Raw genomic sequence first — 15231 nt, forward strand, 5'->3', positions numbered from 1 at the left:
AGGCAGGACCCGGTGTCCGCCTCGTACGCTTGAGGATGGGAACCCCCCCACCGTCCCGGTCACGGCCTGTCCTGGGAGCTAAATGCAGTGGTTGTCGTTAACACACCCAACTCAGGCCACTACCCGGGGGCACCAAGCGCAGCACACATTTCCTTCACTCCACGGGTGGGAGGTGACTCCAGCCCAAATTCCGCTCTACCGGGCTTCACGGCCGTGGCCTCAGGGAGCGGGTGCTACCAACGGATGGGGCAGTTTCAAAGACTATCCAAGACAATACAAAATAAATGGTGTTTTAAAATGTTAAGTTAGGGCTGCCTGGGTGGCTGAGTCGGTTGAGCGGCCGACTTCGGCTCAGGTCATGATCTCACGGTCCGTGAGTTCGAACCCCGTGTCGGGCTCTATGCTGACAGCTCAGGGCCTGGAGCCTGCTTCGGATTCTGTGTCTTCCTCTCTCTCTGTCCCTCCCCCATGCACGCTCTGTCTCTCAAAAATAAATAAACATTAAAAAATTTTTAAATGTTAAATTATTCCTGTGTATTTGACATAGCTACCTGACACAGAGCTCAATACCTAGCTGGCTTTCAATAAACGCTTTCTGAGCGAGCTGAACATCTGTCAGTTTATTCCTGTGGAAACCTTGGATGGAATCAGCGGGAACATTTTTCCTATGGAAGGAAATTAGTAACGGTCAATGAGATGCGATTGTAAAAACATCTAAGAAGACTAGGCAGGGCACCTTATGTATGAAAATACTAGATCTAGACCCTACTATTTAAAGTATTCTCACAATATTCTTACATCGTAGTTTTCGGGAACATTCTGTAGAATACAGAACTATGAATGGAAGATACCATTAAAGGTGATTTTTTTTTTTTTGACTTTACTAAGGACAAAGCTCTCAAATACAGGAGGTGGATGATAGCTTGCCCCTAAGGCACGTGACCCACTAACTCAGTCTATGCCTGGCCTATGCCGCCTGTGTATTTCAGCCCATCCTGGAACCGGCTTGATCCCCAACACAGTACTCCAGGCCAAAACAAATCACAAGAGTGAGAAGAGCCTTGAAATATCATATAATCCATGCTGTTTTCCAACATAGCAAAATGTATCTGAAACCTTGGTACCCTACAGATGTAACTGACGTTTCACAAAAATGTGACACTCTATCCTGGAAAACACATGAAACTTCTAGCATCTCGAAGAATTAGGTAATAAAATGACCACGAAACAACTGAACAACCAAAAACCGATGACACCCTCCCACTTTTATCATACTTTGACTTAACTGCTAACTTCTGGACATAGTGTGCAAGGATTGTATTAAATTAACCATTATTGTTATATGTCATTACATCCTTTATTAAATTTCAGGGTCCTCTTGGAACAAAGACCCTATTAAATCATACGTCTAGGGTCAAAGAGCTGGAATGTAAGACATGCTGGGTGTGGGGGGAAGCTCCCAGTTTCACTACAGTACCCAGGACACAAAGGGGATCAGGTTTCCAAGTCACTCTGGCAGTCTGCATCTCAGACCAGGGTCAGGCCACCAGGCACCGCTGATGTTGATGCTGACGGGGCAGAAGAGGCGCTAGATGAAGACGCGATGCTAACACACGCGATGAAGACGTGACAACTAACACTTAACTCAGGGAGGACAAAGCTAAAGGCACATGGAGAGTCCACACTTGCTTTCATCTTTGCAGCTAAGGAGCGTGGCCGTTAACGAGGGCACTCGCTTGCGAGTCTGTCCTCCAGTTTAAGAGCTTACGTGCATGGCGCATCTGAGTGGCTCAGTTGGTTAAGCGTCCAACTCTTGGTTTTGGCTCAGATCGTGATCTTCTGGTTCGTGGGTTCGAGCCCCACGTCGATCTGTGTGCTGTCAGCTTGAGGCCAGCTTGGGATTCTCTCTCCCTCCCCACCCCACGCCCCCTCTGCTGCTCTCTCTCTCTTTCTGTCCCTTCACCCTCTACCCTCAAAATAAACAAACTTAAAAAACAGAGCTATGTTTATGAAGACCGGTTTCAGTCCTACTGACTTGGTTAAGTTCAACCTCACAATCTAACACCACAAATAAAACCAACATTCTCAGAGGGCAGTGTTGGGGATTTCCACACTGTGAGTTCGGCACTACCAGATCCAATATCTCAAAGTGTCTGTATTAGACTCTCCAAAAATACAAACTGAAATCCCATTACAAATGATGCTATAATGGGATCTATAAATTATTGCAATTATTTATTTTTGTTTTTGAAGAAGTAGGGTTCTTTCATCACTAATTCCAATGATCCCTATGCAAGTCCTCAGCGGGCAGAGAAAGCCATGGCCACATATGTGCGTGAATTCATACATGAGTATGTAAACACACATACACCATATGCACATCTATTTATTCCAGAGACAGATACATATGTGTTCACATTATTCATTAACTTGCCCAAACTAAATAGCAGAGGGACTTAAAGAGCCCTTTTCTAAAATAGCATTCCTCTGTCTATCCCCCTGCTCAGCAAACGTGCAATTGAGAAGCCCTTACGTGTTAGTTGCGGGATTAGGCACCAGGTAATTTGCTGGTTATTATTTTATATTCTCCCATCAGTAAACTCTGGATCTTTATACTTCAACCTAACAAAACAGACCCATTTCATAAAATTTCAGAAGGAGTTCACTTACATTTTTTTAAATGTTTATTTATTTTTGAGAGAGAGAGAGAGAGAGAGAGAGAGACAGACAGACAGACAGAAAGTGAGTGGGAGAGGGGCAGAAAGAGAAAGGGAGACACAGAATCCGAAGCAGGCTCTAGACTCTGAGCTGTCAGCACAGAACCCCGACGCGGGTCTTGAACTCACGGACCGTGAGATCATGACCTGAGCCAAAGTCGGATGTCTAACCAACTGAACCACCCAGGTGCTCCGGGAAGGAGTTCATTAAAAAAAATTAAATTTTATTAGTGAAAATACTCTGAGATGCTTTAATTCACTTGGAAGATACTTTAAGTGCTGCACCATAACTAAATTTGAGATTCAGGATCCTAGAGATTGTGGCCACACAAATGGTACTTAACTTAGAAAATACGTCACGTATAGGGGCGCCTGGGTGGCGCAGTCGGTTAAGCGTCCGACTTCAGCCAGGTCACCATCTCGCGGTCCGTGAGTTCGAGCCCCGCATCGGGCTCTGGGCTGATGGCTCAGAGCCTGGAGCCTGCTTCCGATTCTGTGTCTCCCTCTCTCTCTGCCCCTCCCCCGTTCATGCTCTGTCTCTCTCTGTCCCAAAAATAAATAAACGTTGAAAAAAAAAATAAAAAAAATGAAAAAAAAAGAAAATATGTCACGTTTATTTATGCTGAAAAACAACTTTACATCATAGGGAATGAGCTGACCTCACTGATTCTAATGGATGTATTTCTGTTTAACTTGAGAAGATATTTCCTCCACGGTCCATGATGACGTTAACTGGTACCAGGGTTACCTCTCTGCACACAAAAACTACGTAAAACTGGACAAAATATTTGGGCCAACTGTTCTGCACTTTGCAACAGGCAGCACAGTAGTGTCCCTCAAGAGAAGGGAGATTTGTAATTTGAGTGACACCGCCGCCCCGTCAATCTGCCTGGAGCACCTTGCTGACCGTGGTGCAGAGGTGGGTCCCAGGCAGATAATGCAGTCCCCCCCGAATGGATGGTGCAGAGATCAGAGCTGGGCCTGCAGAAGGAGACAGAATCCATGAGAATATGTGGGACCAGAAAAGAAAAAGCCACATTAAGCTGGGGGCTGCAGGTGCCTGCCTGAGGATTCCCTGAGGTCCCTCCTGATCCGTGGGGTGAATGGCTGACATACTACATGATGCTTCGTATGGCCCAGCACGAGGCAGCAGCTTTGGGCTAAGAGCTGACAGGCTGGAGGACAGAGGCCACACCGTGCTGGGAGACACCGGAGTTTGGGCCCGCCCGTGGTGGAGAGACCTCAGTGAGCATTCTGGGCCCTCAGGGGAGAGCCTGAAGTCCACGTGTGCTGAGTGAGAACCACACTCTAGAGCACAGGCTTTGCCCTTGGGCTAAGGGCAGACTGAAAGAGAGGCGCCCTAGGGAAGAACCAAAGAAAGCCTCAAAAGGGCAAGGGATCACCTATTCACATAAATTTATACAACATAAAGTGATCGTGTATTATGTTATAAATATACTCAAGGCTATAAAGGAAAAAGTAGACAGAATGAATGAAAAAAATGGGAAATTCCAGTAGAGAGATATAGACCGCAAAGAACCAGATGGTATTTCTGGCAACTGAAACTTAAAATAACCCCAACGTAGAGCTTGCTGAATTGTCTAGACAAGTGACGAGGGAGGGCAGAAGCTACAGATGATGACCAACTTTTTATCAGAAACAACGGAGTCCAGTTGAAAGTGGAATTATATCCTTCAAATTTTTAAAGGGTAAAAATACAGAAAAAACTGTTGAGAATTCTATATTCAGAAAAACTATTCTTCAAAGTGGTGGGTGAAATAATGACATTTTCAGAGAGAGAAAAGCTGACATGCTCTGTGGCTAGCCGATGCTGGCTATAAGGAACGCTAAATCGGGTCCTTCAGGCCAAAGCAAATGATACGATTTGAAGCTGATCCATAAGAATGCATAAGTACTACATGGTGGATTGGTGGGTGAATGTGAAAGACGGTCCAATTTTATTTAAAAGTAACTCCCTGTTGGGGCACCTGGGTGGCGCAGTCTGTTGAGCGGTTGAGCGTCCGGCTCTTGATTTCGGCTCAGGTCACGACCTCTGGAACCGTGAGACCTGTCCCCACATCGGGCTCCGAGCTAACAGTGCAGAGCCTGCTTGGGAGTCTCTCTCTGCCCCACCCCTGCTCACACTCTCTCCTTCTCCCTCAAAATAAATAAATAAACGTTTAAAAAATAACAATAAATTAAAGTATCCAAAGCAGGCTCTGGGCTGTCAGCACAGAGCCTCAACGTGGGGCTCGATCTCATGGTTTCCGAGATCATGACCTGAGCCGAAATCAAGAGCCAGTCGCTCGGACCTTGAACGGACTGGGACACACGGGCATCCTGTAACTCCCTATTTTAAAACAAACATTAGAACGTTGTGTCAGGTAGCTTGTAACATGCACAGAATAAAATACATGACAACGGTACAGTGTGAAGGAGGGCCACATGGACTGACTTGTTGTATGGATCTTGCATTTTACATAGAGTGGCACAATGTTAATTCTACATACGCTGTAAATTAAAGATGCAGCTATAATCGTTAGAACGACCACTAAAAACTAGTGTTAAGAAAGTATGGCTGAGATGTAAATTGAGAAAAAATAGAATTTTTAAAAGCAAGTTTACTCCGAAAGGAAAGAGGGAACTAAAAAAGAAGTGTGAGTGTGATGGATGCCTGGGTGGCTCAGTCGGTTAAGCATCTGACTCCGGCTCAGGTCACGATCTCACGGCTCCTGGGTTTGAGCCCCACATCGAGCTCTGTGCTGACAGCTTGGAGCCTGGAGCCTGCTTGAGATTCTGTGTCTCCCTCTCTCTCTGCCCCTCCCCTGCTCGCTCTCTCTCTCCCTCTCTCAAAAATAAATAAAACATTAAAAAAATTTTAAAAAGAAGCGTGGCCAATAGGAGACAAAATTTAAAACCAACCAATACAATTCCTCACGTTAACTTAATAAACAAGAGAAACTATATAACTACATCAACAGACGCAGAAGACGTTTCCCAAAAGTCAACACACTTTTGTGATAAAACCTCTCAACGATCTAGGCCCAAAAAGGAACTTCGTCTGTTTGATAAAGGGTAACTATGTAAAACCAACAGCTAACATCGTATTTGTTTTCTATTCGTCACTGAGGTTTCTAATCGTAATTGCAATGTAGTTAACACACGGTGTTAGTTTCGGGTATACAATACAGCGATTCAACAGCTCTACACTTTACTCCGCGCTCATCCCAGTGAGTGTGCCCCTAATTCTCCTCACCTGTTTCACCCCCTACCCCCAGCTCCCCTCTGGTACCCTGTTCTCTAGAGTTAAGAGTCAGCTTCTCTGTCTCTCTCTTCGGTTTTGTTTCTTAAATTCTGCATGTGATTGAAATTACACGGTGTTTGTTTTTCTCTAACTTATTACACTTAGCATTATATTCTCTAGCTCCATCCATGTCACTGCAAATACTTTCCTTGGCAATTACAAAGCTCCAGAATAGGCCAAGTGTACCTTAGGTGCTGGGAATCAGAGCAACGGTTGCTCACCGGGGTGGGGAAGGGACTGAATGGGAGAGGGCATGAGGGAACTTTTCGGCTTTACAGAAGTAAGCCACATCCCGATCAGTGTGCTGGTAACACACTGTGTTACAAACGTGGGTAAACACATTGGTGATTCACTGCATGTAAATATCTCCTCAATGACGAAAGGTGTACTGCATTTAACTTCTGGGACTTTCCAAGTGGCACTAGGGTACCCTGGATGCCACCGCCCACGGTCACAGAGCAAAAATAATGTGGAAACCAGAAGCGTGCTGTAGGAAATCCCACCTTCAAACAACCAATTAGTGTTATGCTCCTTTCCCTTAACCAACGGAAGAATAACACGCAAAATTCTTAGGGATGTCACACGTTCTGCCCATGAAAGAGGACAACATTAGGAATATGTGCTGCTGGTGACTGACTTATCGCTCTTCTTTAAGGCTGAGATTACCCAGCCGAGGGGACGAGAACCCAGTTCTGGCACATGGATTGTAATTGATCTTAGGGGGAGCTCTCCTTGAGTTTAGAAGAAAAGAGATTATCACGTTAGATTTCAATTGGAAACTTTCCCGGCGCATTATGAAATGGTGGAGGTTTCTGGAGGATCGTATTTTTGTCTGTTTTCCTCTCGATTTCCTTATAAACTACAGTAAGAGAAATCTCAAAAATAGTGGCTTTCATTTAATGTATGGGTCCCTTCCCTTGTGGCTCGGTACAGAAAGTTCCTAGATCGCCATCGGTCTGCCCGTCCAGCACAAGCACACGTCTCTGCCATATGTGGGGTTTATGTTAGGAAGCCACGCCAGTGATGGCCCCGGGCTCAGCGGAGGAGATAGCAGCTTCTAGGAGAAACTTCTCTAGCAATCCCGTATTTGGGAAATATAATAATCAGAAGCCCTAGATAGGCTGCTTCTCCATAGTAAGTTCCGCTTACATCTAAGGAAGATAGAGCAGGGCGGTGCTGTTTGCTTAACAGCGTTTGAAAAAAACGCAGAGTATTAGTTAGCCAACTTACACCAACCAAAGGTTACTGCCGAGCTCCCACGTGATAAATCAGAAAGAAAGAGCTGAACTAACGGGCCAAGTCCGTTCTCCAGTGAAAACTGATACCCACACCAGTATCTACCATCACTTCCTTTGCCAGTACGACATGTGTTTCCTGTTATAGGAGACCAGCTTTCACATACAGGATTTGACATTTGGTAGGTACCCAATAAATGCAGAATCCATCAATGTCTGTTACACTGAATAAAACGGTTTTATGAGTCACATTGCACTGAGCACTTGCCAATAATCACTTGCCTTTTTGAACTCCAGCATGCAGAGTTTGGCTTTCTCTCCAAACTGCCACTTGCACTGAGTGTCTGCATCGTACAGCTCTCCCGGCAACTTCTCAGGATACTGGTACTCCTTCACAGGCTTCGGCTGATCAGCAAGGCACAGAGCTTGGGCAGTGCTGAAACGCAGAGGAGAGATGGTGCTGCTCGTGATTCCGCAAGACTTACCAGAGATACGCACTGAGTTACGCCTTGATATTCTCATGCAATCTGACAACACAGCCCGAACAGAGAGGAGGGGGCGTTTTTCTCCGGGGGTCTGACATCAATCTCGATTCTCTTTGGATCCGGGGGCCACACGTCCTCAAGTTGCTCATAATGCATCTCATCTTTTCCAGGAGGGCAATTTGTTCTTCATCAGATTTCTCCAGCTTATCACGGGGCAGAGGGAAACGGAATCGCACAACCAGATGGACAACATGAGAATCTCCGACGGCAGACACCTTTTATGTATGCTTCTTGCCATGAACGATCAACAGATGGCAATGGGCACTAGGCAAGGCAAACACAATCAACCTCAAAGACTAGAATTTTCTTTCTTTTCCTCCCTCCATTCTTCCTTCCTTTCCTTCCCCCCCCCCCTTCCTCTCGTCAGTCCCTCCCTCCTTCCCTCCCTTCTTTCCTTCCCCGGGGCCAGGGACCACCTGCACCACAGTTCACAGCCTCCGGAGGTTTGCCATGGAACACAGCAGCAATTTCTACCAGTAATGCTCTACACTCACGCTAATTTCTGACTCGATTCCCAAGTCAAGGAGGAAATTAACTCTGCCTAAGTTCACTAGCAGATGGCTAAAGACCAACTAATGATTTTTTCCTACACAAACACGGTATTCCCTTCCCTACGTGCATAGTTAAAATTTTTGCGTTTGGAGGAAGGGAAAACAGTGTTTGCACTGTTACTTTACTTACAGTGTTTGCACTAAACTTTACTTACAAATTTCAACAAGCAAAAAAAACCCCCACCCCGCATATTCTCAACATACTGACCAAGAGCAGACCCACCCATGCATCCCTACACTTTCCTTTGTGTGGTCACCCACCTTGACCTGGATCATTTTGGCCTCAGTCTCCATGGCCCAGTCCCAGATCCCACTGCCTTGGAGTCTATGCATGCATACCTTCAATTAATATCCACACACGAAACACAAGGGGTGGTACCAATTAACCGTGGTAAGACATTAATCCCACATACAAGGAGGTCAGAAGCCTTCTGAGAGCAAACCGAGAAAGAGAGATTAAATCAGATGATAGGAAAGTGTTCAGAGCAGTGGCCGGCTCATTGTGCATGTTCAATAGATGACTTGTCTATCACTATTAAGGCAATCATAGTGCAAAAGGATATTTTGAAGTGAAGAAAAACGAATAAAAGCATAATTAACACTCCAAGACAGGAGGGACTTAGCAATTCTGGAACTCCATAGAACCTTTTTCTGATGGATCACAAATGATTTCTATACACTAGTTCAGTGTTCCCCGGTATCTCCCGGAGGCTACATCAGGGAGGCAATCTTATCCCTACCCTACGGACAGGAAATTAGGACATGTCGGCCAAACGGACCGGCCCAAGCAAGAGACTGAAAATTCAAAAAGGTTCACAGGTTCAGGAATTTTTATAGTTTGTGTAAATGTATGAGCACATGGCCTGAGGACAAGGTTCCCGCCTGGCCAAGAAAAATGAAGCTCACGGACTGGGAGCCTGGAAGAAGGTTCAGGAACACACATACCACTACTGGGATGTAAAAGTCGGTTCCAATCAGCTTCACCTTTGAAGAGCTGCAACTCCCCATGCTGATCGTACCCTGGTCCTTCTGGTTAGGCTCACGCTGGAGCACGTCTGATTTCTACCCTCGGCCCCAGCAGGTCTCACAGCTAAGCGCACGGCCAATGGGGCAGGTGTGAGAAAACCCCACGTTGTGGATGTAAGAAGGAAAAGTGCTGTCACTGTAGGCACAATCCCCCATAGCATCCACACGAACAAAATGTGTTTGACTCATATGAATGTGCTGGACAAAAGTCAGGTGACCTACATGTGATAAGCAAAACGATAAGGCTTGTAGATCACATGGAAGAATATATTCAGGACTTTGGGGTAAGCAGAGTTTTTTTTTTTTTTTTCCCAACAATACACAAAAAAGCGTTAACCCTAAAGGAAAAATAGGGATTAATCTGGTCTCCGTGACACAAAGAAAAACTTCTTTTCACCAAAAGACACCATTAACAGTGTAAATACTGAGTCACAGAGTGAAAGATGATATTTGCAGTACATGTTCTCCATAATGGACAAAGTGTTCCTACTCAGAATATATAAAGCACTCCCATCAAGAGATACAAGATGAAACACTAAAGCCTAATTTTTACAAGTTCACAAGAGATTTGAAGAGGCACTTCATTAAAGATTACTCGAGTGTCCGTTAAACATGAAAAAGGCACTCCAGGATCTCTTTCATTAGCACGTTGGAATGCCGCTACCCCCATCGAAGGAGCTAAAATGGAAAAGACCGACCAGACCAAGCGACGGCCAGGATTTAGAGCCATGTGAACGCTCGTAATGGCTCTAGACATGTGACTTGGTGCAACCACTTAGGGAAGCTGTCTGGCAGTGTCTATGGACACTCCAGACTGTGCATTTATGGCCCTGAAGTTCCAGTCCTACGTAAAATCAGGGATGTATAGGCAAACACACAGACGATGCAGAGTAGCATTTCTTCTAATAGCCCCAAGTCCGAATCTCAAATGTCTATCACCAACAGAATGGATTCGTAAGCTGTGGCACACTCATGCAATTAAAAATAAGTAAACAATGCTATATTTTTATGGTAGCAACAAGGATGAGCCTCATAATCATGATATTTAGCCAATCGCAATAGACGCCGAGTAGCACATAGCTCATGATTCCATTCATAGGGAGTTCAGAAATGGGCAAAACCAGTCTATGGTGTCCTGCATCGGGAGAATGACCATCTCTGGGGAAGGGCTATCTCTGGGGTAGTCACTGTGTCTTGTGCCTTTTTATAAAGGTTAGTTACCACATCCATCACCCCATGTATTTAGAGTTGTGAGCATGTGTCGTGAGGACTTTTAAGGTCTACTCTCCTAGCAGCTGTGAAAGGTAGAGTACGTCAATCTCTAGTCATCATGCTGCGCACAAGAGCCCCCAGAGCCCATGCATCTTACTGCAAAGTTGTACCTGTGATCACCTTCACCAATGTCCCCAAACCCCCACCGTGGCGGTCACCTCTCCACTCTCTGTTGCTAGGAGTTTGGTTTTTTAGATTCCACAGATGAATGAGATCATACAGTATTCGTCTTTCTCTGACTTCCCTCACTTAGCATAATGCCCTCAAGGCCCAACCACGTTGTCAAAAATGGCAGGATTTCCATCTTTCTCATGGCTGAATAACATTCCATCATACATATATCTCATCTTTAGCTATTCATCTGTAGACAGACGACAGACAGGTTGTTTCCTGTCTTGGCTATTATATTGAGCTCTGTACACTGATCTGAGAAGAAGGTACAGCGCCACGTTCACTGTGTGAAATTTCACTGAGCGGAACCCTCATAACTTTGTGCTTTTCTATATATCTGTTTAACCGCGACCAAAATAACGTTAGTAAAAACACAAGGCGAGGTCAGAGATCCCACAGTGGTATTTCAAAGTCCGTTTCCCACTCTGATCGACGAGCCATAAAAGGTGAACGAGCTTGAGAGATCTTACAGTCGTCTCTCTCCCTCGTCCAAGTCGGGAACAGGGGCCCTTGGAACAGATTATATTACTTGCCAAGGTCGACACCTTCCCAGACACGACTGGTAAAGCCACGACCAGCATTTGAGCTCTGATCCCCTCTGCTGCTCTTTCTGTCACAGGGCAGTGCCTGCTCTCCCGTCTTCCTGCAGAAACTGAGGACAGCTGTGGCTTGGTTTTTCTTAAGACAAACGTTATACAGCAGAGCACGATGTGAACTGAAGTGCATTCTTTCCATTACAGCCAAAAGTATGCTTAATGGGCTCTCAGGTCAAATCAAACCTTCTCACTGACAAGAGGGGGTATGGGGTATGGAAGGGGATCCATGTATCCTTTGAACTCCTGGTTCCCAGTGACGGCCCCCTTTCCCATGGACTGACTTCGATTCATAGGGTCAGAGGGGAGGTACATTCACAGGTCTGCAGTAAAGGATTCACATTTTTAAAAAGCACATTGAAGATGAGTCCCCGTTGTCATTAAACTAAATTAATGAGCTAAAATTTCCCTAATCCTAGGTCTCCCAGACGCAGACATGAGTACATGGGATGAGGTCTGTGTCCGTTCACAGGAAATGATGCATGACTTCACTGACTAGGTCGATGAATTTACTCCAAACACACGTATCTGTCCTTCTTGACTACCAACTGTGGAGAAATGCTGTGCTGACAACTTCAGACCAACCGAGGTCCTTTATTATATATTTTTTCCACATACCAAATGCTAGACTGCTAATAAAGGCAAGTGGATTCATCTTTATAAGTTAGCCACTTGTCCTTAGTCATTGCTGGGATCGGATCCAAACAGCTGCCCAATTGGCGGAGAACAGGATCGTGATCACATGGAAATCAGGAAGTCAGCAAACATGTCAAAGAAGACAGTCTCCGATTCCTTAAACCAATAAGACACCCCCGTTAACACAGTGTAGACGTGTCTGATTCACGACTGGTCACCCCAAGTAAAAGAAAGCTTGGGTGAATCTGACAACGGGAGGCTCTCTTGGAAAATGTAACTTTTCAAGAAAACAAATGGGTGACGTGTGTAATCTTGCATATCTGTTTATAATCATGTGGCCCAGAGAAATTAGCAGAGTTCTTGCAAATAAAGGTTTATTACTTATTGCCCCACAAGGGTTTTACTGGTGGACACAAAAACAAATGAGCACACTTGAGCAGACATAGAAGCGTCCTGGGCTCCCAGAGCAAACATGTCTTTGAACCAGACTCTTGGCAACCCCTCCGAGGGTCACAGTCTGATTCGAAGATCACAGCCCATATCTAATGTCATCAAAACAATTGTTCCCTAAGCATATAACAATTTCCCTTCCACGAGATCTCCTATATTTCTTGGCAGCTTAAAAACTTTATCTGGACTCTTTTACGATGCTGATTCTCACTGCACACCCAAACTTCGCATCCCTGGCTTTCCAATATTTGTCCGAGAATGTTTCAAAAAAATCAAAAATGTTTATCTTCATCATCACCGTTAAAATGAAAAAGCTATAACATTTTGAAAAATAATCTAGAAAATTACAGGGAAGATTTGTGATACAGAAGACTACAAATATGTAGACTTCTGTGATACAGAAGACTACAAATTACTGTTAATACCAATAAGAGCATCATGAGCTTAAGTTCATGCCCTTTTTTATGACGGAAAGCAGAATTCTTCACACACACACACACACACACACACACACACACACACACACACTTACACACACCTCAAGCAAATCTGAACCGGTGTCAGACAGAGCCACAAACCATGCTAACAATCCCCACCTCGACCCTATGAGGACCCCACACAGGGAACAGCAAATGTCAGAACAACCCCCATGGGAGAATAATGACCACACTGTTTTTGGTAATAGAAATAAAAGAAAAATGATCAAGCGTATCTTCCTAGAATGCAGATTTATATTACCAGGAGACGGATATTCTCCACAAAATTCTCACTCTTTGTGGGGGCCATAAGATACGGAAGGCGGCCATCATTCTGGTAGGCATTAAGTACATTGACTGATAGGGGGAAGGACCCCAAGCTGAAGGCTGTTAGTCAGGATGCTGGCTCAGAAGAGTCGTGCAAGGTCATCTGGAGAACTGAACGAACAGACAGCAAGAAAGGGAAACCAGCCGTGGGTTCACAGCTCCACGTGCGTGTGGGGGGCAGTCTGAGATAAGGGGCAAACTGGGGGTGCCAACAGAAAGAAATACCCATGTGACCCCACCCTATGATGTGCTATAAACTAGATGATGTCACTTATATAACGGAAAAAGAAAAAAGGAAAGAAAAGGGGCTTGACCAAAAAAATAACGAGAAAAAGAGAGAAAGAGAGGAGAAAAAAACAACAACAAAGAAAACCTAGAACCCAAGATAAGGAGCTCATCGAAGCTAGCCAGAGAGGCCGGGGGAAACCTGAATGGGGTCTATCGGGCACAACAGGAACCTCGGACTTTCGCCCTTAATCCCTGGCTCAGAAAAACTAGTTCTCAGTTTTGACTGTAGGAACGGGCATCAGTTACAAACTCTGGCTGCTAACTTGGTGGTTCTTGGGTGTCGCCATTCTGTTTTTCTTCCACCAACTCTGGTCGAGCCGATGTGGGTCCTGCACCCTGCAGCTACGTGTCCCCTGTTCACCTGCTGGCATCATGGTGTGGCAGAAACGGGAAAGGTAAGAGCATGTGGTCTTGGTGCCTGGGACAGGCCCAGGATGGACCCCCTCTAGCGGGGGTTCCAGAGGATGGTAGAAAGGGGGAGGTCATCAGGTGACGTGGGGAAGCGCGTGCACAGGTAACCACTTCCTATCCACGTCTTCGTCATGTGTGTCTATTAACATTTATAAGCACTCACTGTGTGCCATATAATTAGTTAGGAGTATGTAATATATTTTACATAGCATATACATATACATGTGTGTGTGTGTGTGTGTGTGTGTGTGTGTGTACATATATATACACACAGTGTCATCTTTTTTAAAGAATTCTGTGCTGGCAAAAGCTTTGCTTTCCTTGAAATATCAGCATTTGCCCTATTTTCTGTTAATAGGAAAGAGATTTGATCTCCTTTTTTGCTTTGGTTTCTAGAAAGACCAAATTTGCCCAATCTCAAGCTTCAATAGCGCAGCCTAAGCATGCATTTTAAGACTGACATATTTGTGTGTTTTCGCATTGCCTCTTCATTTTTTATTTCCATCTGCTTTTCCTCTTCAGCCGACTGTCAATTCTAATTATTTTTTTGTTTGTTTTCTTGTCATGACCTGCTCCAAAGTCTTACGGGAAGGTGGTTTTGGCGGCTACCTTCTGCCAATAATATACCTTCCATGCTGAATCTCAGAAATGTGAACACATCTAATTGAGAACTAAACACAGCAGCCCGTCTCCTGCCAGCACGGATGCATTTTGGGACTAAAGAAGCACACGCTTCGTATCTCCTTGACGAGGATCAGTGGGTTGTGGAGGGCCGGTGTGTTTGTCAGAGAGCGGGCGCGAGCCTTCCATGTGTCTGGAAAAACAGAATATGTTTCTGTGTAATGAACACGCATGCCCTCTCTGCTGACCCGAAGCAATTCTTCCCAGAACCAGGGAAATAACGTTCTTGAAATGAAAAAGGTCGGGGCGCCTGGGCGGCTCAGTCGGTTGAGCGTCCGACTTCGGCTCAGGTCATGATCTCACAGCCCGTGAGTTCGAGCCCCACGTCAGGCTCTGTGCTGACAGCCCAGGGCCTGGAGCCTGTTTTACATTCTGTGTCTCCCTCTCTCTCTGCCCCTTCTCTGCTCCCACTCTCTCTCTCCCTCTCAAAAAAAAATAAACATTAAAAACTTAAAAAGAAATGATGAAGGTGGAAAGTGGGGTAACTTTTAGGAGGGACAAAAACATCCGACTACAGTCTGTTCCAGGGGCCACCGCCGGGTCCCAGG

The 15231-nt window shown here is 45.2% G+C and overlaps 1 protein-coding gene across 1 annotated transcript in view; it reads right to left on the reverse strand.

Moving 5' to 3' along the window:
* The window catches only part of ADAMTS16 (ADAM metallopeptidase with thrombospondin type 1 motif 16), a 160268-nt gene that overhangs the window by 81050 nt on the left and 63987 nt on the right, over positions 1-15231 (reverse strand). The window contains exon 10 of the mRNA XM_047857701.1: positions 7539-7692. Within this exon, the coding sequence (XP_047713657.1) occupies positions 7539-7692 (154 nt within the window). The remainder of the gene's footprint in view (positions 1-7538; positions 7693-15231) is intronic.

Source organism: Prionailurus viverrinus, chromosome A1, assembly GCF_022837055.1.
Source record: "Prionailurus viverrinus isolate Anna chromosome A1, UM_Priviv_1.0, whole genome shotgun sequence".
Lineage (NCBI taxonomy): Eukaryota > Metazoa > Chordata > Mammalia > Carnivora > Felidae > Prionailurus > Prionailurus viverrinus.